At 41.0% G+C, this 25,811-nt stretch overlaps 1 protein-coding gene and 1 long non-coding RNA gene across 11 annotated transcripts in view; both read right to left on the bottom strand.

Moving 5' to 3' along the window:
* LOC110983827 (uncharacterized) overlaps positions 1-25,811 on the bottom strand; it is a 118,183-nt gene that overhangs the window by 41,109 nt on the left and 51,263 nt on the right. For 5 of the 10 annotated variants that reach the window (XR_015424325.1, XR_015424327.1, XR_015424331.1 and 2 more), the window contains 2 exons: positions 25,027-25,130; positions 1,669-1,833 (listed from right to left, as the gene is read on the bottom strand). This is a non-coding gene — a long non-coding RNA (uncharacterized LOC110983827). Of the gene's footprint in view, positions 1-1,668; positions 1,834-4,362; positions 4,552-8,297; positions 8,414-25,026; positions 25,131-25,811 lie in introns of those variants that run through there. The other 5 variants (XR_015424326.1, XR_015424328.1, XR_015424332.1 and 2 more) reach the window with 4 other exon arrangements.
* LOC110983826 (neuropeptides B/W receptor type 1-like) lies at positions 14,184-19,814 on the bottom strand. The gene has a single exon (XM_087133635.1). It carries the CDS (start codon positions 17,935-17,937, stop codon positions 16,705-16,707), a length of 1,233 nt encoding a protein of 410 aa, XP_086989761.1. The 5' UTR covers positions 17,938-19,814; the 3' UTR covers positions 14,184-16,704.

Here is a 25,811-nt window from a genome sequence, read left to right as displayed (position 1 = left end):
GAAACTTACTTTTGGGTAGAGTTCTGCAAAAAAAGGAAATTACAAAGAATATTGTGGGTGAAGTTCTTGGTTCGTATTATTTACACCAGAGAGAAGTCTCTTTCAGCTTATTACAATGTATTGGTAAAAAATAAATGTTTAAAAATGGAAATATACCTCACTGAGCAATTTCATTAACCCTAACAGTCCTTAGTCCTCCAACAGGTGAAGGATCGAGGAATGTTAGGGTTAATGTGCTTCTGATCTGATTGAGAGAATAACTTGGAGGAAAAAGGCACAAAGGAAAAAGAATTCCACTGCTGCTTTTCACAAGATCAGAGGAAAACCTTAACAGACATCTAGTGATTAGAATATTTGGTTTGATACTCCTAAATATGAACTTGATCAATTTCATATGTGTACACGCCCTCATCTGAACAGGCTAATGCTACACAGGAGATAATGTGAAGGGTCACATGTCAAGCTAATGACTGGTAGTCGTAGCAAGAAATTTCATGTGACATGTACATGTACAACAGTGCACATACGTGTATCATTCAATTTACACTCAGTGGCATGTAAGCCTATGATATAATATCAGAACCATAGATCAGATCAATTTTTCCTGAAAAATTGAATGGTTCTTATTGCAGGGAATACAAAATTTATGCACTGAGTGGGGTAGCTGCCTTAATTATGCGGCCCTTTATGAATAGTTGTTCAGTGCTACACATCAATTCTACTTGTATTTGGCCCACTTGCACATGTTCTCGATGCTTATGTAAAATAGCAAGAGTTACAATGAATTCAACTGAAATATTATTGCCTTCCAGTGCATTTGAAATGTGCATGGCAAGGAACAACCTTCCAATGGATTTATTTCTTGGCTGATCAATTTTGCATACTGCTTTAGTTGTTATACTTTTGGCTTTTGGAGGGCCCTGGGCATGGGTCAACCTATGTGATCCACTAAAACAGGATGACATATTTTGCATTGCACTTGAAAAAGTACGAATGACAATACAGATTATCATGTCAATTCTGCTGTTTTAGAAACCACACCCCATTGTGGCGTATTTAAATGCAAAAAGATAGTCACTAGGAGTCTATACCACATGCTTTCCCCCAAAGAATCATTTCTGAAGTGAAGAAAACTCATGGCCCACTCCATCAAAACTCTGCTCAACAGCAATTCTATGAACACATGAACATTTGTGTAGTTTAAAGTTCAGCACTTTGTGAATCTTTTCACACATACATGTAGAGAGGAAGCAATAATTCTGAAGGCTGTAGGCAGCTAGCTGCATTATTCTAACACTTGTATCCAATTTTTCACAATGTTGTGTACAAAAGATAGCCTTTGTTTGTGCTGCCCTAAATAGCAGGACTGCCTTTCAACTTCAAGTAAAGCCAAATTTACCAACAAAGACAAAAACTCAGTTTGCATGGTTTCAGGGAATCTGCTGCAATTCCACGGACAAACACCGCATGACAGTGAACGCTATGTGACTTACTGGACTGGACTGACCCATTGCAGGTATAACTACTGATGTGATGCATGGGCAAAGTCGCTCTGCAGGTACGCGAATATTACTTGTACATGTAATTCAAGCAGTAAAATGCCTTGGGTAGCAGTTTGTTACACAAATTCTTGCTCTGACGGAGTGGGCCCTACTCTGTTTGACTCACCCAATAGTAGAAGGCTGTTTGATAACAAGTGATGTATCCTCGTCACGGGTCCTCTTGAGATTACAAGTGTAAGCTTAAATCTGCGAAGGCTGTACATGTACGTGCTTGATTAGAGATGTACCCTCATGGCTGGCAATTTTACAGTCTACAGGTGTGATCTTGTATCTGTGAAAGGAAGAACATGGACTTGTATTCAGCTGAAAAGAGTTCATTATTTCACAGAACCATACTTCATGCTTGACCACTGGACTTAAAATGAGTTGTGAGCTAGAGCAGTGGGGTAAGAGACAGCGCAGTACAATGAAACATAGTGATTGCAGTGCCAAATTGGAAGTTGTCAGTCAACAGTTTCAGAGTGTCTCTACACAAGTGTCTGATGGAGAAGATACAAGGCTAGCAGGAGACAGATTCTATGAAACTTCCCAGCTTCAAATTATTGTTCAGGGTGTTGAGAGACGGCTTATTGATAGAGTTCCAACCAGGCCACCAGGACCTGATGAGGGACCACCGTAAATTATGGCAGGAAAGCCCTTGGGTCTTGTTCTTCAGGATTTATTCCAAACTTGAAATTTCAGTTGATAGCAGAGTAACACCACTGCTTGGAAAATGGCAAATGTCATTGCAGTCCGAAATGCTGGGATATGGGTCTATCAGCCACTGTAACTCCCTTGTGTCACTTTGCTTAAACATGTCATTTTCAGTCACATAATGAAGTATCTTCATTTATATAACATCTCCGTGGATTGCCAACACTGGGTTTTGTCCAAAGAGATCTACCTAAACACAACTTATCATGAAATGTAACCTGTCCCAAAAAATGAGTGGAAAGTAGTATTTCGCTCTTTTTTGTTCTGAGGGTTTAAACTTATATTGAAGTTGAGGTCAATTTTGGGGTACTGTAATACAGTTAAATCTTGATAAGTCGAAGTTCAAGGGAATGGACGAAAAGTTCGAGTTACACGACGTTCGAGTTATCGAAAGTTACATGCTTCGGTGTACATGCAACCTTACTGGCTTACAGCAGTTGGCCTGCAAGCTGAGTCGAACACAAAGTGGATTTTAGGCTATCCCTACTGTGCTAGTTTTCCTCAAACATCATCATTAACCCTAACACTCCTCAGTCCTCCAACAGGTGAGGGATTGAGGAGGGTTAGGGTTAAACATGTTTTTATGTGGTACATTAATAAATAAACCAATGAAGTTATGTACCGGTACCTGTGTCTACGTCTTGAGAATTCATTCTTTTGCTTTGCTTGATCAGGCTGTTACCGCATAACGCCGCAGCGCGCAGGCTGCGCCAGTCGGTCACGGTTTCCGTGCTGGGTCACATGATACATGTACAAAGTGCTTGAGGGCTCATCATTCGTGTCTGATTAAGGTTGCATCCGAATCTCTTGTCTAGACAAAGGTCTTGGTATTCACTCCATTGGAAATGCATGGAGGCGTGCAGACAATAGACTTAGCCGTTGCTCTGGAAGCCCGTTTCGGACACGGCCTTTTTTACGGTTGCGGTTGATGCCGACCCAGTGCTTGTTGACATGACAATGGTAGCCCGTGTGAACATGCTCGGCTCATCAAAGAAAAAGCCGTGCGCATGACAGTAGTGACTCATAATGAAGGCAAGCGTTCTTTCACCACTTTCTATTCATCATTCTTCTGTGTTTTTTTTTAATTGGCCTACCAAAACTTCGAGATAAGTGGCTTTAGTGGCATTGACGCTTCGGGTTACGGATAGTTTATTGTACATAAAGGCCTATTCTTTTGTCAGCAATACAGAAAGACGTCGAGGTAAACGGAGTTTCGACTTAATAGGCTTTGATTTATCGAGATTTTACTCTATTTGGAAATAGTAAGCCGTCTCCAATTTGATTAGAAATATTTCACAGGATCATATATTTAAACATGTTATTTTCTCAGCAATTTTTATGATAGCATTATTTGTACCCTGTCAGAAATGTTGAAACAATGTGAGGAACAAAGACGCAAAGCCCCCAAAATAATATCACATTGTTATCTCCTACTTTTACTCCAAGTGTTCCAAATACATACCATTGAGAAAGCTCTCCTTTACTGAATTCAAATATACCAATATCTCAATTTTTGAAAATTCCGCCTTTTAGCTGATTTTGTGGTGACAGGTCACAAATGGGAAAAGCCATTGATGATAGGCACACTAGTGCTATAGCTGTTTTGGATAAATTCTCAAAAGCCTTAAAGTTTCCCCAAAAAATTTTAAAGCAAGCTTTATCACAATGGCACAGTAGGCAGCTTGATTGAGTGGATAAAATTATTTGACAGGTGTAGGCCTATACCCAAAGAGTAGTTGAGGAAGGAAAGTCCTCAATACTTGTCCAAGTGACCACTGGACTCCCATATCGGATCAGGATGGATCTGCTACTAGGGCCCCTATTCCTAACATTTATGATCTAGTGACAAATCTGTCGTCAAATGATGGGTCTTGCAATTACCACCTGTACAACACGATACCAACAAATTACAATGTACTTTGAGGCTTGAGCAGAATATCAAAGGCCTCTGACAAGTGGTATAACGTTAACTAGCCACAGAGCCTAATGCACTCCATGTTTTGCTGGGTGTGTGACTGTAGTACGTGTTAGCCTGATGGTTCAATTTCCACGTGGACCGAAACGGTTCACTTCAAAATAAGTTTATTAAAACCCACAGGCTACATACCGGATTAAGTTATGTTGAAAATTATGTATCACTTTAAAAAATAAATGACCGCATTTTAAGCTTACAGTCTGCCATACTGCTGATGAAAACAAAATAGAATGAACATCGAAATACTTCGGTCCTCAACCCGCTCCGACCATATTTCACGTTAAATTTAAAATGGCGGACCTTTCACTCACGTGGTCATGTCGCGGTTCAATTTCATAAGGGCAGGGTGCAGTACGATCAATGAACCAATCAGAGTTGTGCAAACCATTTTCGGCATTTAGGAATAGGGTCCATGAAGTAGAGCGGTCACTTTTCTTGCTCGTGAAAATACGCAGTTATTCGCACACCTCAGTATGTTTTAATAATTCTTGAACGAGTACCAAAGAACATTCAAATATGAATTTGAAGTCACTCAAGTTGTTTTAGAAAAGTAATTTCTTATACCGACTGTACTCTGATTGATGCATGAGACTAATATCATCCCTACAACTGTAATGAACTCTTCCGGCCGATCTAGTTATCTTGGGCCGTTTTCCAATACTCAACTTTGTCTCCGTCTCACGCTTCGTCCCCCAAACCAATCCCCGATCGTGGCCTGAAGCGTTTAAATTAAATTGTATTACTGTACGTTTTTGCTCTTTTGCATCTTATTTGATTTTTTTGTGGCACTATTAGACTAATTAGTGCGCTTACAGCTTCAATGGTGGTAAAAAAAAACAGTTGAAGCCTCAGACGCCGGCGCAGTTGAGTATTGGAAAACGGCCCTGAATTCCCGGAGGAGGGAATGCTCTCTGTCTTCCCTTCTACAAAATAGTACAGCTTTTTCAGGTTACTGTGAATTTTATGCTAGAAAATCCCTAAAGCTGGCTTAAAACGCCAATATTAACGCAATTATATTTTCAATCTCCAATTGATGGCGTCTTAATCCCTGTTAAACAATGAGATTGGCGGATGAATTTAGTGGTTAGTCACAATGAGTAATTATTCAAAATGAGCCAGAGTATAATGATTTCTGGAAGGGAGAATTCAATTCAGCCTCCAGTGATATAGCAATGGTCCCCATAATGGGCAGATGGGGGGGGGACAGGGCCTTGCCTTAAAAACGGAGCCAAAAAAATGTAATAAAAATGACAGATGGCGATATTTTGGCTCTATTCTCTTTTCATTTCTATTCAGTTCTCTTCTTGTCAAAATTGTTGGAAAAGACCTTGAATGCAGCCCAAGCTACATTCTAACCACGAAATTATAGCAACATTAAAGGCCACAAATTTAAAGGTTATATGAAATATTCAAATGTTGTCGTCCCCCAAAACGAGTTTGGTGCTGGATCTGCCCTTGGGCTTCCATACAAGCACCCATGGCAGCAAAGAATTTCGGGGGAAAAACAGCCAATTTGCTGCTAAGTACCAAATTTTTGGCTTTGTCTCCGTACAAATTGCCTCGTCACAGCCAAAAATTTCATCTCAGGTCTTAACCTCCACGTTCCCAAACTGACAATCTGACAACCCCCAACTGGTCACATCTCACCAACTGTCATTTTGAATGCTGGTGCCAAAATACGATTAATAATGCTAACACCCATGTTATTATAGTTGAAAGTTCTTATTATATTCTTCAAGTTATGAAATTAATGAAACCGAGACGGGTTTGCGAACTGCTGATCAAACAAGTTTAGTAACACAAACAGGTTTGATATCAATCAACGATGTCAGAAGAAAGGGGATACAGAGAAAAAGTTACTGTTGAAAAAAAAAGAAAGGCAAAAGGTCGAAATTGAGAAAAGGTGAAAATCATGGACCAAGCGAGCAACCCTATGTTTCAGAGACTCCCAAAATGAAAGATTATATTTCCAATATAAATAACATTTCACGGCTGAAAAGTTTTTGGCCTGGTTTTGTTTTGAGTAACTGAAACTCACTTTGTGTGGGATTTGAATAAAAAAGTGCACCGCAGAGTTAATGTGTATAGGCCCTAGTCGGCACTGTAAATATTCCCACAGTCCACTGTTGTAATATACAGTGGTATTCGTATACGTTGGTGTACTGGTGGGCTGACTTTTGTTTGTAAGATTAGTAGAGCCTGAAAGTATAAAAGGTCAAGCAGTGAGCACCCGAAACCCTCGCGCGGCCCGCCAATGAGGAGTTTCCATGGGGCCACCCTATCATGTTCTATAATTTTAAGAAAAATGAAGCCACCCAAGAAACACTCATGTAGGAACTTTACCTCAAGTAACATTGCAGAAAAGCTACCTGGGTGTGGGTAAAAAACAAAGTCAATCATTAACGACCTTTCACTTCCGGTATTATCGTCCACACGTCTACTTGGCTCTTGCATTTTTGCTTTGATTTCATGCGCTTACGTGATGGGAACGAGAATGAATAACATTGCACAGATTGCAGTTGATGGGTTTTAGATTCAGTCGAGCAGACCTGACACAGTTGGATGGGAATATTTATCTCCAACTTTTTTGACAGGTAGGGATGGGCAATTGAATCACCTGCTCATCATTTACATGGTGAGAAAAAATTAAGCGGATTGTAAATTTGTGGAGGACTTCCCAGCAACCAAATGTATTTAACATAGCACTCAAAAAGGAAGACAATTATTTTAAAAAGGCATCAACACGCTGTTTTGATATAAAGTTCTGCAGGAGTGTATTACAGATGTACATCTGTATCATGAACATCGCCCCCTTTTGCTGTAATGATATCAGTACCTCCCGCTTTTCAAAAGTCCATGGCTGCGCAGGTCATCTTCCCACAATCACCCTTTCCACATCCTCCAGTTCACGACACATTAAGCCTCTGGTCGTCAGCTGATCAAAATTACTATGAGGCCGATGAATGAGGTTTTAAATTTACAGGGGTATTATTATACGTTACTCTGTGATTTGACATTTTTCGAAAATCCCCGAAGGAAGACCTCTGTCATCCTTTGAAAGTAAAGCTGGATTTCTTACTCTTTCTCACACTTTTTAATATGTACAAGATTCACTCCCAAAATCCCCGTTGGGAAAACACATTTTGGTTGCAGATTAGACCTGTGATTACTGTCCATCATCCCAAGTTATAGAAGTATTTGTATTCTCCATTGTCTTGGAGGTTTGTCACCAAATCCCCACATCACAATACATGAAATCAAAGTCAGATGTTAGTCAAGAGACCTCTTGTTGTTTATGAAAGTCCCCAACGCATGATATTCCTTACGCATGCTTTTCCACCGTATATATCTCAGGAATACTGTAGCGTAAGTGCGCTTTTAAAGGCAAAGCTTAACACGATCAGATATCGGGTTCATGCATTAAAAATTTTTACCATTTCACTGCGAAATTTTCAAAAGAAACCATAATTACAATTTGTGACTGCTGAGGTGTCTTCTTTTTCAGATTAAATCGCTGATATATAGTTTGAATTTCATTGAAAGTTAGGTCAGTGTTTCACATGGCAAATGATGGACATTTTAAATGAAATATCCAAAGATAAATCTGAAAGAAATATGACTTTTTCAACTTATAAAGAAGAATCTCCTACACAATGAACGCATTTCATGACACAACTTTCATTAAAAACAACATTTTATGGAAAGAAGTGCAACTAAAAACTATCATCATTCGTAATGAAGTAACCTATTAAACCCAATGCTCCATTTCTGCGAGAAATGAACTATACAGCGATGTCGTATAAAACACAGGTCCTGAACTCTGCGAGTCAAATGTTTTGGGTTAAGCCTTGCCTGAAGACTTGGATTATTACGTGCAATTCAGGAAAGTCTTCCCCCACTCCGTAGGACTAAATTGAACCTCAAAGGGCAAATTCAACTCAATTGCTCCGAAATAGCCATAAAAGATGGGGATTACTGCATTTAAAGAAGAGCATTTATCACAAAATTAGCTGACAATTATACTGGGTGATCAATGCATAGGATTTTCTACGGTTGAGACTATGCTCTTCAATTCTGTATCCAAAATTACCAGAGAAATATGTCTTGATTTTTGAAGTCTTTAAATCACATCTTAAGCTTGGAAAACTAAAGAGGATCAACTCGTCACGAATGTTCTTGATATCTGAAAAATGCAACAGTAAGTCAAGAACTTGAAACTGGCGCAGTTGTTGAGAGCTGAGCAAGAGAGCATGCTGCACATCGTTTCGGTTTTCACCAAGTTACGCAGTCATTTTCTCCTTTAATATAAAAAGAGGCTATAATGACCGGTGCAACAAAGCTGGATAAAACCACCCACACAACTGAATACACCAAAAGCATCCACAAGATTCATGGTACAGTCTTAAGCCGATGGCTTATTTCGTAAGGATGGAGGGAGATCAGGCCGGCAATTTTGGTTGTATCCAAATCAACTCGTCCACTTCAATTTCCAACGAATATCGAATAAAATTCACAAGAAGTCGCCCTCCTCAATGTTTCATCTGCTTCTGCGTGCAATGCAATTAGTTGTGAATGCCCACAGTGCCTTTCCTGTGTATCCTTGGGCGGCAACACTATAACCTAACGTGTTCATGTATCGGCTTTCATTACTTTTGTTTCAGTATGCCGACAAATTAAATCCATTTCAACCCATTTGAAGATTCTGGAATTAACTACTCATCCACGTCCATCAAGAATACAGTTCATCACCGTTTGTTGTTTGTTTATAACCTTCAGCAAACAGCATCTTCCCGTGAATAAAATATGGCAATAACATTAATAGGAACATGTATGCACGTTGAGATTGAACATAACTGCAGGGATATTTTTATAATCAAATTCTACGAAATGTAAGATTGTGGCAAATACTAGCCCCCCCCCCCCTCGCCAGGGCAGAAACCAATTAAAGAGAGACTGTCGTCACTGGATTTATTGAGCAGCAGTAAGACAAACTGGCAAAATGCACGAGGCAATATATGCTTGAATGTGGTTGAGCGCAGAACAAACGCACCCAGCCGCTCCTGTGGTAATATTCAACTTTCAATATGGAATTCTGGCGATCGTAGCTCTTGAGGTATGCCCTAGACTATAAGGACCCATTTTATCAAAGGCAGGATTCTTCGGGGATGCGGACAGTACAGGCCCGTGAAACAAAGTGAATATATAATTTTAGGTAAAGGGCTGATTGGTTACAAAAAATCACATATTTCTATTCACTGCACTGGTATTGCGTTGGTGTATGTTCCCTCTTGCCATTTCGAACTATACGAAGAGGCCATACAGGATGTCGGTTGATACATGATGCAAAATCCTGCAGAATAAGGCAGACAGAATTTGTCATTTTGCTACATTTTAAAAGCTACCAGGAACTCGGGATGGGGTAATACAAATCAAAGAAGATCGTCTGCCTGTAGGTATACGGGCAAGCTCACTTTTGAACTCCATATGGTGATATGGGTCACTGAAGGAAATTTAATGTCAAATTTTTGCCTTGGTTTGTAAAACAGTTGCATTAACGGAATACTAGTCTTACAAACGTTGGCCAACCATTTATAGTTCACTTATGACATTACGAAGGGACATTTTACATACGCATTTTACGCATACGCATAATACGCAGGTATACCTTAATGACACGGTGTTCCTGCTCCTTATATAGCGATGCTAATAAAAGAAAAGATATGGTTGTGTAAATAAGCTGTTTTTCAATTTAAAAAAAAAACCGATTTCTCAACGTTTAATACCAATACAAAATGTGCGGGTAGACATTTGTTATATGATCGACATCAAATGCATGTTAAATTAAATTCGAGCGACGGCAAACAGAGTTATTTAATGCAATACGTGCCTCATTTTTTCCGAATAACTTACAGTCCGTGAACCGTAATAGATTTTTATTTTAAGCAGATGATAGGGCTATGTAGGCTAACATTTCTAATGCATGTTGCTTAAATAATTTTAAATTAAAACTTACTGCCAAGTCATTGTAAATTTTTTTTTTCCTTTTTGTCTTAAAATGGACAAATCACAAATCAAGAGAAACGCAGATGATAATTACTCTTGGAAAAAAACACAAAATATCCCAATGCATCTCTGGGCTCTCTCATGGCTATGAGAGTAGCTTTAATACACCAGACCACTGTTAAGCTTGATAATGCTCTGTGTTAATTACTTGCGCGACGAACGGAACCTATGTACTTATAAAGAATAGGATAGGTAAAAGCCAGTTATTGGTAATTAACTGTGCAGAGTACCTCCGACTGGCATTGTACTAGATAATTCGCCAATTACAACTTTGACAGAGAAATTGCTAGCCCTTTGTTCATTTGCGATCATCCGCTGCAATTTTGAAACAATGTCATACCAAACGTAATTACATAATGGCCTGAAAAGGTAATTACATTCATTACAACTCGGAAAAGCCGTTTCTCTGTCAAGTCAGTGTGGAACACTATATGTTTTAACAAACAGGCTTGCAGAAAATGATAGAACGTGCAGCGGTACGGGCAGAAAGGGTACCAGGTCCATCCCATATCTCCGAGGTATTTCCGTGAGCTCTCGTCCTATAATTGCATCTGCTCCCTACAGTTTACTAGACGTCAACTCATTTGTGTCTCCAGGTTAAATCATTAATACTCGCATAGAGGCGGCGAGCGATGTACGCGATAATCCAACAAGATACTCAATTACCGTACTCGTGTGGAATTGCCAAGGGCACTTGCAGTGCGAAGTAGTAAATGTATCCCACTGCTTGCTACACAACCTTTTAACGATGCATTTTTTTGAAATTCAAAATTTAAAAATTGGCTCTCTACACATTTGAGTTCACTGTGGTATGCAGTTATTACATGTACAAAATCAATGGATAGCCGTTTTTTCAAGAAAAATAAGGCAACAACCCTTCGCTGCAGCTGGAAGTAGGGACACTAAAGAGAAACAATGCTCACCAGTTCCTAGATTTATATTTCTTTTTTAAATTTAACCTATTCTGCACCACCGGGTGGAGGCGTATATAGGTCCTATGTCATTACGACCAGTTTAAATGGTATGTAGGGATCAGTTTTGGGCAATACTCGAACAGCTATCGTGAAATATTTGAAAGATGACTTGATTAATAATTTTTAGTTACACAAGTTCTGTTCTTATGAAAGCAGGTTATTAGAATATTGATTAGAGACACCCAATAGGCCATATAATATAGTCCCTCTCTCTAAAGCGGGTCAACGCGAAGAAGAACATGCACGAATAATGGCCACTGGCATACGCACAACCGAAAGCATCAACATGCCTCTCCTGTCAGTCTGCCTTCATGATCGTCACTTGCCCGGGGTATCCCCTTGACTTTAGAAGCAATACCTACTCGCGGGAATAATGGGGTATCATATTAGGGACAATATTATGATATTATGATATTTGCTTGCTCCATCGTAGAATTTTCCACCACATTATTCATCAAAAATCAAGGTGAGGGTACGGTTTCAAGGTTAGCGGACCTTTTAGAAAATTGAATTTGTTGGATGCATGAGAAGCTTGAGACAAATATAACAGGAGTGGTAAAATGGTAACCGGGAGTGAATTTGCATAATTTTCCTATCACTACAGCAGTGCTGCAAATTAGCCACGCAAACATGATTTTTCCAACCGTCAAATGGTCGAGCGCCGTAGCGAGTCCGCACGTATTTGAAATCAATTTACGACGGTTGCTCTCCGCGGCTCTTTGGTCTTTGGAGATGATTGACCTGCACGTAAGAATTACCTTGCGCCCATATCCATTAACCAACCCCGATCACCCCTACAAAACGTATAGGCCTACTTCGGTGTTGTGATGGAAAAACAGCAGTCTGTTCTGTTTCAAAGAAATTTCGCCATAAGATGAGTAAACAATGCAAGCCAGCGCCTCTTGCTTGAAATTTCATCTGATCTAATAATACCAATTTCATTTCTTCCATGAATTATCATTTAACCTTTTAAAATAGCAATGTATGTAGTATTACAATTTTTCAGGAAAAAGTAGCTTTGGATGTTTGTACAATTTACTTTGATCGGTTTTGGTTATAACAATTCTGAGTATAGATGATAGTTACTTGTCGAATGTTATTTACATGACATCTGATATCCTCTCGTGGTTTTATTCTGCACATAGTTACAAGGTTGCTTTTAAATGATCCCAGACAAATTTCGTGACAAATTTTCGTTTTCATGTCGTCCAGTGTGTTATTTTAATCATCATCTTTCATGCATGACATAAGCAGTCAGTAATCCAGCAAGCTAATCGACAAGGCATCTGGCAGCGCAAATTTCCAGGAGCGAAACCACGAAAAACAAAAATCACTACAATGAATCGTTTTAGCCAGTCAGTCGAATATTTTCCAGTAAATCCTGTCCCATTTTCCGGGCGAAAGTCTGTTTTGTTCCCTCCTTGAATGGGCCAGCTGCTGCACCTGCTCATCGGTAGCTCGGTGTCGTAGCTCCCACGGCCCGGGGAGGTGGCGGATAGTACTAAGCCTGGGTATGAAACTGGGCGAGGGTGAGGCTATTGATTTTCCATGTACTCGACTCTGTGTCAATATTTATAAAACATGCACTGCAGGCAAAGAGACAGACTAGCATTTGGCTCCAGTAATGTACCGCATGCACAATTTTATTTCCTAACAATTGTGTTAATAAAGGTGCGGGGTCAAGGGGAACATGCACTCCAATCAGGAATTATTACTTTGTTCTTATTCTTTTGAATTCTATTCTATTTGATCTGTCTTTTATCAAAATGCACACAGGCGGTGTTGTGTCAATTTTTCTACAGTACATGTACAAGAATAAAAATTACTGAAAGTGCCGTACGTTCTTCACATAGGCCTACATTAAGTTCGCAGTCTTCATATCATCATGAGTGTGAGTGCAGTTGTGACAGGGTCAACGAATCTGAAAATTGATCCAGCTTTGAAAAGTAGTCAACAGTTCATGGTTACGGTGAAATTTTCTTTGCAATGGTTCAACTGATATTGCAATGTATCAGATAGTGTGTGTTATAGAGAATTTAGCAAAAGAAAGAAAGAAAGACAACCCCCCAAAAACCCAAAGCAAGACAAAACAAAAACAAGCCAAATAAACAAAGTAACTTTATTGTTGCACCAGAGGTCAATCACTGCATGCAAGAGGTCATCAACATCTTCTCGATCATTCTCTTCATTATCATGACCAACCATCGGCTAATTGCTATCTCTGCTCAGTCTGGTTGGAATCCTTTAATGTAAAGGTCAGATCGCGTGTCACGTGTCGTTAAAATGTCATTTCTTTCGAAAGGTTGACTGAAGAGAGAAAGAGAGAAATTTTTAAGGCTATGAGTAATGCGTGCCTTTTAAGGAACGTATTAATAATTTATACTGAGAGATTAAAAATAAATACTTAGTCAAAGGCAAAAAGCTGCCCACTTTGAAATAAAGTATGATTTTGAACTGTATGATCAGACACAACGAGTACATCCGTGCGTTGCTGTGGGCTAAGATATAAAAATGTATGGAAACAAAATACAGACGAGTTGAAACGTGCTTGGGATGTTTTTGTGGCGAGTTGAAAAGCCTTGTGTCATTTACAACGAACACACAGTATCTTAGTATGGCAAGTTTGAAACTGAACAAAACAAGGAACCAAGCTTACGAAAACGCGCATTCACGGCACGTCTCCGAGTTGCAATCGAGTCGGGGTAGGATCAGCACTGTTTTCAATTACCCTCTTAAATCTCGCGGGACTTTGGCGGCGTGAGGCAAGCATTTAGACTGTTACTAGCAACGGACACGGGTCGTACTGTGGACCTAGCTCTGCATACGCGTGTGAACGAGATAATGTACCAAACTGTAAATCAGAAGCACCAGGAGCAACACTCAAGGGATAAATATGAGACAGTGCTCAGCCTCGAATCGAATGACAAGTCAGCACTGTAATTTATTGAGATTTACAGGCAAACACCACAGATCCACAATTAATTGGAAAAGTTTGAACGATACATTTACAGCCAGACTAGAGGGCAATTATGAGAAATATTACACATCGTGACCAAAATATAAAGAAAGTATGTAGGAGCCAGAAAAACAAAATAACTGACCGCAGATGGGATGACGCAGTTGAAAAAGCGAAGTGATAATAATTGCCAATGCCGGCAGGCTGAAATATAAATTGAGATGGGCTCTTGCTACATACATTATTGATTGAGGCCGAAAAGCATGTAGACAATAACAGCAGCTTAGCAAGGACCTATCTGTTTTTCCTTTGGAAAGGCTGATTGACAGGGAGTGCAGAGAAAGCCATTACATACGGGGGCCAGCCTGTTCCATTCTATTTCAGAATGCCGGAATTTGTCAGGATCTTAACAACTTGGACGTCGCTTCAGGATCTCTGTAAGTGAGAGTAACCCGAGGGTTTAAATTCGGTTATATTCCGAAACATTAACAGCAGGAAATACTGAGTATGCAACAAAAGTAAAAAAAAAAGGGTTTAAAATTTGAAGCTATCACTTCAGTATATGCATGCGTTGGTAAGTCGAACAAGCAAGACATGGATGAAGAGAAAGGCGGCAAAGAAGGAAGAAATTTTTAGGTAAACGAGCCCGTATTCTGAAATAAATAAGAGGGTAGAAACCGGAAGAGGGCGCACGTTTTAGCCCCCCCCTTCAAGAACGAGCGAAGAAATACATAATAGCCACGTTAACATGTTCGGCTGGTGTAACTGACTACAGTTAGATTTCATACACTTCACAATTGTCCATGAGAGAACACACATATGGGGGCAGTGTGACAACTATTACAACCCCCTCCATTTATTGCCAGTTAACCCCGTCGGCATCAGAGCGGAATTTTGCCGAAATGGTACAACGAGACATAGCCGAATGACGACAAAACAAAAACAAGCGATGACGATGGGATTGTTGTTAAAACATATATACTACTGGCACAAAATGGCACCGTACTTTATCACTGTCAGAAAATGTGGGTAAGTGGTGACAGGAGACAATTTTTTTGCTATTGCCTTCTTTTCAAGCCAAGGGCTACATTCTCAGATACGCCTACAATGACAAGATTCGGTTTCTTTCATAACGGCATAAGTACCTAGCTGTAAGCTCCAGGTTGTTCTGCGCACTGCAAGCCCTATAGGCTGTTTCCCAGGTTGGAGTTCAGATATTCTGCTCTGGTTTTTTTTTTTGCTTTATATCTAAGTGTCAACTCCGTCCATTAACCCACTTTTCTCCCTAAATCACCCGGAGTTTTACCCAAGGCTATTGGCTTGATTTAAATCTGGGGGGATTTATTTTCGCAACTTTTCCTTGTCTTTAGAAGAGCATCAAAGGGCAGTTTCATTTTGATTTTCAAAACTGATCTTCGACAAAAAAATGCAAACAGATGTCGACACCAACATTTAATAGTAACATAGGATTTCAGTAATAAATTTATACTATCGGGCAACTTAAACTAAAAAGGAACAAGGAAAAAAACTTTAAATTTGCGACTAAAAGAATACTAATTTTTATTTTTAAGATATTTAACCTTTTCCTGATTTTGTTTGAAAAGCGATTTCTTGGGTGAAACATGCCACAAAATATATACACACAATACAATCAAACTGATACGATATGTGTACTGTTAATCATCAGACCAATGTGTCGCTGATTCAGAAAACTAACTGAAAGAGGCAATTAAATATTGAAATTATGTACAACTAAACAATCAATTTATCTAGAAAACAAACACCTCCTTCAAGATTACATGTACTTAAATCCAAACAACACGTATAACGCTTTACAAGCTGGAGATCTGTGGATTAAAAATAAAACATACTTCATATGATTAGTATGTAATACCAACCCTATTCGTGTGAACAGCTAGCATAAGAAATATGAGCAATGCTTTTGGGAGAGTGTTCTTGTTTTAAAGCCACTGGAAAGTACGGTAGGCAACATCTCTTTGTGAATAATCATTAAATCATTTGTTGAATTAAAGTTTTAAGGTATACCCCTAAAAAAACGTCTTTTCGGCTGCAATTTCCTCTTCTTAACAAGGCTGCTTATGCACAAACACGTAAACAACAAATTTTGGCGACTCGGCCTGACTCGAGCCCCAACGGATTACTCGACTCAACTTGAGTCACTGCTAGCAATGACTCAATTCAAGTCCCTTGTCATAAAACTCCAGTCGATTGAAGCTTCCTTAAGGTGGCTCACTCGACTCAAGTCAAGAGGTCAGTACCTAGTCGACTCGATTCCATCATCAGAAAACTCTACTCGAGTCACAAGATCAGTGGTGGTACAACGCTAAAAGAGATCGCTCAGAAAATACCAAATGTACAATTTTAATGAAACCATTTTTTGGTTTCATTATTTCATCATTTGGTTTCTCATGGTGCTAGCCACATCCCAAAGGGCGTGGCTAGCACCATGAGGGGCAGTTTTTACAAGTTGGTTGAGCAAAAACCTTGCGTCGATTGACCACGGTGGCTTTTCTGCTTGAGGAAAGTACTCCTATCTGAAGTATTGGCGTTTGGGGGCCTGGTAGGCACGTCCTTTGTATTTTGAGAAAATTCTCTGGTCCGACCGGCTCGGCTGCATGTGAACACCACTCGGAAGGCCCTCCTGTAGCGAGGATTAGCCACGTTGTAGATGAAAGGATTGATTGCCGAGTTGAGATGCACCAGCATGCGGCAAACCTGCATGGCCGACACTATGTTACCGTCGAAGGTGGGAAGGATCATCACCAGTGCCGACAAGAGCTCGTAGGGAGCTAGACAGAGGAAGAACACGACCCCCGTGGCCACCACCATACGGGTTATCTTTCCCTCGATGGAGGATCTGCCGGTGGAGGGCACCCGGCGAGCGTGTGGACGGGCTGAGGTGCACTGCACGGCGCGGGTGATCTTGACGTAAAATGCGGTGTTGACTGCCATAGCTAGCACGAAGAGAACGAGCTGGATGCTCTTGGCAACGATGGCAATCCACTCCGCGGCCGGCCGACACTCACCGACGACTCCTGGGTAATCCAGGTAAGCGTCATTGTCTGGCCACAGGAGGCAATAGACTCTGTACCGGCAGCAGGACGCAGAGACTCGGAGACTTGCCATGGCAAGGGACAAGACCCAAGCCCCAGTGGCTAGCCTGGCCGTCCGTGCCCTCAGCTTAGCCCCTTTGCTCTGCCGCTGCTTCAGGGGCCGGCAGGCCGCGTTGAATCGCTCCGCCGAGATGCAGGTCACCAAGAAGAGGGAAGAGAAGAAGCAGAGGTCTTTGGTGAAGGGGACCAGAATGCAGCCGGTGGGGCCCTTGGGCAAGTCGTCGTAGACGAAGGGGGTCCGCGTGTACTGGTGAAGCTTTTCCCCAATCGAGACGACCAGGAAGGTCATGTCAGCCACAGCCAGGTTCACCAGGTAGCAGTTGGTGATGGTTCGCATCCACTCGATCCGTAATACCACAATCAAAAAGGCCACGTTTCCCAGGAGCCCAATACTAAGAATGAAGGGAAGGATGATAGTGTGGACTAGGGTATCAGACCAGCTGTAGGCATATGTGCCCAGGAACCATTGTGCATTCACCTCATTGGTTAAGTTATATGTGACTTCCATTGTCAAGCAAATTGATTGTGTTCGTGCGTCTATAAAGTGTATAGCATCCAACGTATCATTCAGTTCTGACATATTAACTTCCCTCTTTCCCTTATTTCCACAGCAATCATAACTCACAAGCGGAAGACGAACACCCAATGCGTATCACAGATGTAACCGTAAACGATAAAGCGAGTCGTGTTTAGTACCACGTGGCCGCATTTTTCTTTCAGTGGAGGTTGCGTGGCAGTTGTAAACGAAGGGCTAATGTAAAGATATCCGCTGATGACAGACTTCAAGTCTGTGTGCATGTATAGCACTGAATCGGATTCTTTCTCCTACTCGCACTGCACTGGGATAGCGGGTGTAAAGGGTCTCACGTGTTGTTCCAACATCCAAGATGGGGCTGTTAGCGCATCGTTGACCGATGAGACGGGATTAGTCCTGTGACATGTGCATTACGCACGGTGAATTCATGCCATTTCCAAAGCCATTACAAATAGATCTGGGCTTTCCTCGTGATATCAGGGCGATATGGGAGTGGCTTCTACTAACTCTTCCTTGGCGGGTTGGCTGGAAGTGGTTAAGGATTACGAGCTAGGAAGTGCAGAAAACAGACAATAATGAGCAGATAAGTGTGTCGAAAATTACAAAACATTCTAGATGGGAAAATTGGGCATTGACGTTTTCTTAGTTGTAGAATTTTTAAAGGTTGACGTCATTTTGCTCAATTATTGTATGTAAAATTGCATGTAAGGAAGGAGCAAATGAATTCACATAAAATGAATCAAGTTATGAACTGGTCGTCATCTCATTTACGGGACTGTATTCAATCTACCAACTTGTGCCAAGTTTCAACAGGAACCTCAAATTATCATATTCGTCTCGCATTACAATTTTGTAACAGCAACAAATTGTTTCTTCATCGTCAAGAACCGTCTCGGCAGTTATCATCTGGTCCTGCGTTGGCGCCACCTTAAGCCGGTCGTGGACCTCGCGTTACAACCTCATGCCGCGCGGCCACTTGTGTCAACGTCCACTCTACTTAAGTGTGTGGCTATCCACAGATGTTTTCCTCGTTCACGTCGCGAGCAGTTAACTGGTTATATCCCAGTCGAGGACACAACCAGTCCTTCGACGCACAAACCGCGCGGCAGACGTAAGTGAACTTCCAGAAACTCAGCAGTTCGCAGGGAATTCCCTAAGGTTATTTTTGGTTGAAGAGATGATGCCTGCATGTCATCCATATCGATCCATTAATGGAGATTTCACGGCGGTAGCACGAGCCTGTCTTCAGGACCGTGATTCTCAAAGAGTGCACTACACGTCAAGTGTAGAAAACTGAGTACTGATTTAAACAGACTAGATACTGCAGTTTGTCAGTGTTCTCCCTCTTATGGACAACACTGCCTTTGCACCGACTCTAATGAAGGAATTGTCACTTCTACTCTAGCATTGCTGCATACGATACCTTGTCGACGAAGCCGTATTGGAAAAGTACGGATAGACCATATAGGTCCAACACCAATGGACAACCCGAAAGCAGGTCTTTCCACAAAGTGATGAAACTCGAATGACGTCAGAGGGTTTATCTGCTGCGGATATATCGAAAATAGATTACGCCAGAAACAATCCAACACTTGCACTCGTCACAACGTCTACCATGGTGGAAGCGAATCCCAACAAAGACTATTCCCCGCACAGGACAAGGCCAGGACGGTGCAACTGAAGAGAGTGAGGACGGTAGGCGGCCGTGACTGTCATTAATACAGAAAGTCTCATAATTTAAACTCATTACTGTCGAAGGTGATTCAATTGACTGGTGTGCATTACATTTAATCACAAGAATGTTCTCATCAATTGGCATGGTTTCTGCCTCCATGATTAAGGTTATGTCCGGCCCGTTTTAGGTTTCTACGGTTTGCCCACAGATAAAGACACGTGTTGAAATTCACTTGGCAAATAAAAAAATTCTCTCCGCTAGAAGGCGCTCTTCAGACTTTCATTGGAGAGAGTTATCCCCAAGTTTTATTGCAATCTACTTCCACAGTGGTTCGCTATCGCGATGACTTTCCAAGGTGCCATTCTGAATTGAACTCTTTGAAATTTGAAGAAATATAACAAAACTGCCGAACAGACAAAGATAAACAGAAAACAAATTCACACAAAACCCTGAAGGGGAAACTCAATATTCTGTCTGTCAGACGTCAATCAGTCTACCGAAACCAATTATTCACAAAATAATTTCAGATTTAAAGGAACATGGAAAAATATGAACGGTTTAATTCCAAAATGAAATGTACGCCATTCAAAAATTGAGTACTTTGTCCACTAAGTACTTAAATACAAAATGAACTGAGGTACCTGAACGTTATTTCCACTCATCTGACTCTTTCAGTTTTTTTTAACTGAATAAAACCTCGTCGAATCTGGCTGGCGGCAATCACAAGAAGGTGGAATTCAGAGGACTAAAACAGCGATTATCTCATTTGCGAAATATACTCTTCATGTTGTATTTCATTTGCGACATATAAAAAAAATAAGTTTGATCCTGTTAAAATGACAAATGATCAATATTAAATTAGGCCTATGAGATACTGTTATGTGAAATTTCCTTTTGATTATACCATGCACTTAGCAGCCACAGTTCAAATATTTTAAGGCTTAGACCATTTGCGCGCACCTGGTGGCCATCATTTGACCACCTAACACTTTATGTAGCGCCATCTACCGCTTCACGCAGAAAGGACGGCTTCAAATCTCTTCAAGTTTGGCGGAAGGAATTGCGCCCTCTTATGTCTGATCGGACCCTCAACAAGTCACGTGTAAGCACATCAGCCCAAACCGTACATTTACAATAAAATAGACGTGTTTTCACTATTTGGGTCTAGTAATATGTTGATATGAAGAAGCAGGAAATTTATCAAAAAGACAAAAACTTGGTTTTTATTCAATAGGGCCTATAATTTTTTTCTTAGTGGACAGGCACAGGCCTGGACCTTTTAGGCCGATCCTTAGTGGTTCCCCAAAACACCCCCCCCCCAAAAAAATACCAGGAAATATATTTAAAAAGTCATACGACTGATTTTTTTTGTTTTGAAAATAATGAAACTAAAACCCCGTTTATATGTCAAGCTTACATGATAGAGGATTTGTATATATTAGTGCTGGAGTAGGACCAGCAGAGCTGGTACCCATTAACAAAATTAATAATTTTGTCGTCCTTTGCCAGCTGAGCTTGCTGCAGTCAGAATTATGATGGTGAAGCAAACGAGATTAAATGGCCTCATGTGGTGATATGGAAGATTATGCTGATGATGTGACCAAATTGGGTTGTCAATTAATTACACAATCCAGGCAGGTGGATGTTTTGTCAAAAAGCAATCACTGCACGGGCAGCCGTCAACATTTGGTTGAAGTTTTGATTACAATTCTTGTGCTGGAGGCTATCCCGTCACATACAGTGCGTTTAGAGGGTTGTTTTTTTACATCAAGGTGTCTCAGGAAATTACAAGTGACTTTGTCCATGGAAGTGAAGGAGATATTTCAACTGGGCATAAACATAAGTTCTTTCTTGTACATTAAACGGTTTGAGCGTTTCTAAATGCATAAAAATTATAGGTGAAGAAAATATTGCCAAACGTCATGTACGCTGCATGTATTCTGGCTGCGTCTTCACTTAGATTTAGACAAAAATAGCCTTGAGTTTAGTGTTGCGCTAAGCATACATAAAACGCAAAGAGGCCTACCTAGCAGACTGAACTTGACTCTCTGAGGTCAGGATACGGAAAACGTGTACGCGACGAGTGAATGCTACCGTTGGGCTCATGTTGTAAAGGTCATGAAACACTGGCTGTAAATTAGCGCTCACGCGATACCTTAGACCGCGTCCAAATAGAGCCTGAAAGTTGACCTCTGATGGCGCGCTTCTAGAACCTTTGGATATGAAAAATAACGTACAAAGATACTAGAATTTGTATTTTTTGGGGGGTTCAGTTAATTCTTTGAAAGATCCAACTCAAAAATGGGGCTTTTAAAAATATTTGCTAGCATATCAATTTATAGAAACTGAAAAATCACCTGACCTAAAAGAGAAAGATCCTGCCAAAAATTGACCCATCACTTCCCAAAAATGAAGAACAGTGCAATGCAGCAGTCTCGTTCACAGATGAACATTTACGGTTTGAATTTTTATGGTAGTCTGTCGGTAAAAGCCGAAAAAAATGAAAACATTTTCACACTTTTATACTGTATAAGGTAATAAACTTAAAGCAATATTTTATTTCAACGAGAGATTCTGATATTTTATCTAACTTTTGCTAACAACAACTGCGTGATGTCAACTAAACAGAATCTGGAACCCATCGACTGTAGGTTGGTAAATCTTTGCAAGGTTGTACCACCTCGTTTTCAAGAAAGCACGGCGAATGAAAACAAACGTGCATGAACAAGGAGACCTTGGTACGATATCGTCGTACGTGAAAGGTCGTTAATAAAATTCGTTTTTTACCCATCTCCAGGTGACTTTTCCAAAATATTACTTGAGGAAGACAAACCCCAAATTCCAACATGAGTATTTCATGGGGTGGTTTCAATTAAGAATTATTCTTTCAAAAATTATCGAACGTGACAGGACGGCCCAATGTAAAATCCCCACAGGCAGACCGCGCAAGGGTTCCAGAAGCTCGCTGCGAGACCTTTTATTTTCAGGCTCTATCACTTGGCTACGGCTAGAATGAAGACACAAGTCAATGGAAAATGGATGAAGACGCTAACTGGCGGCATTCATAGGTGCAGATGTTTATTCGAACCACAGTCGGGTAATTTGGTCCAGGCCTTATTGGCCTCTTGTCTAGTCTCCTTTACATATACTGTGCAAAGTCTGCACAAATTGCGGGGTAAGCCCTCTGAAGTGGCCTCTTTCGAGAACATTTGAGGCGACTAATACATGCACGTACAGGCACAATGATCTTACCTAACTCCGAGAAGCAAAACCTTGATTAGTTTCTTGTCAACAGTGCAAGTCTACCAATTTAAATACAGAGTGCCAATGTCTCAATGTCTTCGTTAAGTTGAGCAAGGCCCAAAGCACGGGGATGCTGCGCTGCATTGAAACCAACGGATGGGGGGGGGGATAACTACCAATTCTCAGGGAAAAAACGGCCTGTCATTTGCAAGTATTGGTTTGCAGTGTTCCTGGCCACCTCGGGATGTTGTCCGTCCACTATGCGGTTACAAATACAACAGTGTTAAGCAATGTAGCGCATACGAACTTACGTGGAGGTACGGCGTTTGGAGCTGTATCCCTTTACGCCATAATTGCCATAATTGCACAGCCGTTTCTCAAACTTGGGCTTCAATTTCTGCTCGTGGCTTTTTTGTGTGTGGCCGGCATTAGAATTATTCGTTCTTGTGAGCCTTGAAAGGTCATACCGAATGAAAATACTGCAGAACGTCGTGTAATTTTAAGAAATCGTACCCCTAAATGATAGGTGGTGAAAATCAATGTTCGGATCAGCTTTGCTTCGCATTTCTTGTAATTCGATATCAGCAGAACTCTCGGTATTCGGTACGCTTCTCTCGCAATTCTCCTTTATCTCTACCGAGAGATTTTTAGTGGTCTCTCCTTTTCGACTCGCCTGTTCAAGTTTTTCCTGAGAGAAGTGCAAACAGAATAACCACTTCGCAAAGTACCGGTAACTACTCAGCGAGAGCAGAGCAGTACATGGGTGTTATACCGGAAATCGATCCGGACAAACTGTGTTGGGTTAAAGTCGGCCCAACGCTCCAACGCTAATACGCGGACGCACTGGCAAAACCATGGTTTTCCAACATAATACCCAGCTCCAGGTTGCTAGAAGTGAATTTGCTCGTTGACACGGCCTTATACGTGACTGAGTGGATTGGCTTATTTTGAGCTGCATTTTTGAATTCTCAGTTGCACCATGGTTGCACAGAATCGACACAGGTCGACATGTTTGCGTGACAGAATGTACGTGCATTAATTAAACCGGCGTAGAGGAATTTACCCACAAAGCCCTCCGACACTTGGACTTCCTTTACAAAATTTTGTGAAGGCTATAGACCTCTTCGCCAATAAATTCATAATTATGCACACATGCGCACAAATGGCCTCGGCGGCAAGAAGTTTGAGCGGGCCATTGAAAATTTACAGGTGCGACTTCGATGATCATTTTCTCTCAGGTTTTCTGAGGAAAAGGTACGATTTTAAAATCTTTTTACAGAGCACTAAAAATTCCACTTAAGGTAGAAACTAATAGCGAAAGCGATTTAACGGGATTTTCTGAAGAAAAAATGAACAAAGTCAGAAAACCTGAGAGAAAATGATCATCGAAGTCGCACCCCTGTTCATTTTCAATGGCCCGCTCACACTTCTTGCCGCCAAGGCTATTTATGCGCATGCATGTATAATTATGAATTTATTAGTGAAGAGGTCTATAAGCCCTTCTGAGCGCCCTCAAAAGACGGTTGGAACGACTGAAACAAAGTGGTAGACGTGAAACACTCGAATACGATCCTATTGGCGGCCATCCTTCTCCAAATGTCATGCAAAGCCTCCTTACGGTTTGAATACTTGCCACATATTACAGGAGTGTCATTAGAAACAGCCTTGGGCAATGCATTTGTTGACTATGCCGCGGCTCAGCAATCAAATTACAGTGGCCAGATCTAGCACATGTGCTACTGGGTCATTCTTGGGGTAAATTAAATCTAAAAACCTTCATGAAAATGCACTTTGAAGAACGTGAAAACTTCGCACTAATGGGACTTTGGCCGCATACCGGCCCAAACGATAGCGAGGCGCCCTTTCCAGAATCCAATCAAGTGGGCAATCGGAGTGTCTGGCAGCATTGCCTCCCAGATTAGGACCTGCAATGCCTAGGGGATTCAGCAGAATTGGTTTTCCTGTCTTTAACGTGGAGAACACATAATAGAACACGTCTCCGACTGCATCTCTGTGCCTGTGCGCCTGACGCAGTGAGCGATGATGTACATGCCAAAAGCAGGATGAGAAAAAATGGCGCGTTTCAGCAACGAAGACAAAAACAAATCAGGCATTTTAAAGATAAAATGTTATATTTACGTTAAAAAAAAAGCATTGAATGTTGATTACCATGTCTTGCCATTTTTTTTAAATTCAAAGCTCTTATCCCGGCTTACGATTATTGGACATGCGAGTCATCCGTGGAATATTTCTGCCGTTGACAAAACCCTTCAGTCCTAGGCAATCAGAGGTCAGTGGTTACCGAGCAGAGACGGCGAATCTGCGGAGAGAGAGAGAGGGGGAGGGCAAAGTAATTGTTGGACGCCATAAAATTTGAACATTTCTGTCTGTAATCTTTTATGACCTTTCTGAAAAGTGAGGATGCATTTGGAACTTTCTATATTTTATTGGAACGGAAACAAATTAGTCGGAAATTTATCTCATTATTTCTGAAAAACTTTCTCTTTGTGGAGGGGACAGGCCTACCCCTCGTTGCCTCCTTGATCTGCCGATGGAAAAAAGAAGTGAACCAAAGCACGTTTTACAGTGAATTGACGCATTTATGATATTCTCAACGACCCGTCACGCTTATGAGGTCAGTACACAGTAAAGAAAATGGCTGTAAATATCACCCTTTTAGTTTTATTTATAGACGTGACCGTGCCTGCTTCCCCCGTTCCACGTCCAAAGGGGGCCTATGCATTAATTTCGATCTGGGGTCCAACCTACTAAACGATGTGCGAAGGAAAATAATAAGAAAAGGTGAAACGTGACACCACTGTTAACTTACAGGGCGTTTGTGGCATGACCAACTGAGAGAAATTTCAGTCAGTACCACATGCTGAATATGTTTTGGTTTTGAATTTGAAAACAAATTTCGGGAAACCATTTCAGCCTGAGGTGAAAATAAAAATTCCACAAGGAGAGTTTCAAGCGATGTTAGTGAGAATGCTAGTCTACA

The sequence above is a fragment of the Acanthaster planci genome, linkage group LG02, assembly GCF_054643075.1.
Source record: "Acanthaster planci isolate LZ-2023a linkage group LG02, COTS_SCS, whole genome shotgun sequence".
Lineage (NCBI taxonomy): Eukaryota > Metazoa > Echinodermata > Asteroidea > Valvatida > Acanthasteridae > Acanthaster > Acanthaster planci.
The sequence above is the reverse complement of the archived record's forward strand: the minus strand, read 5'-3'. Positions and strand labels throughout refer to the sequence as shown.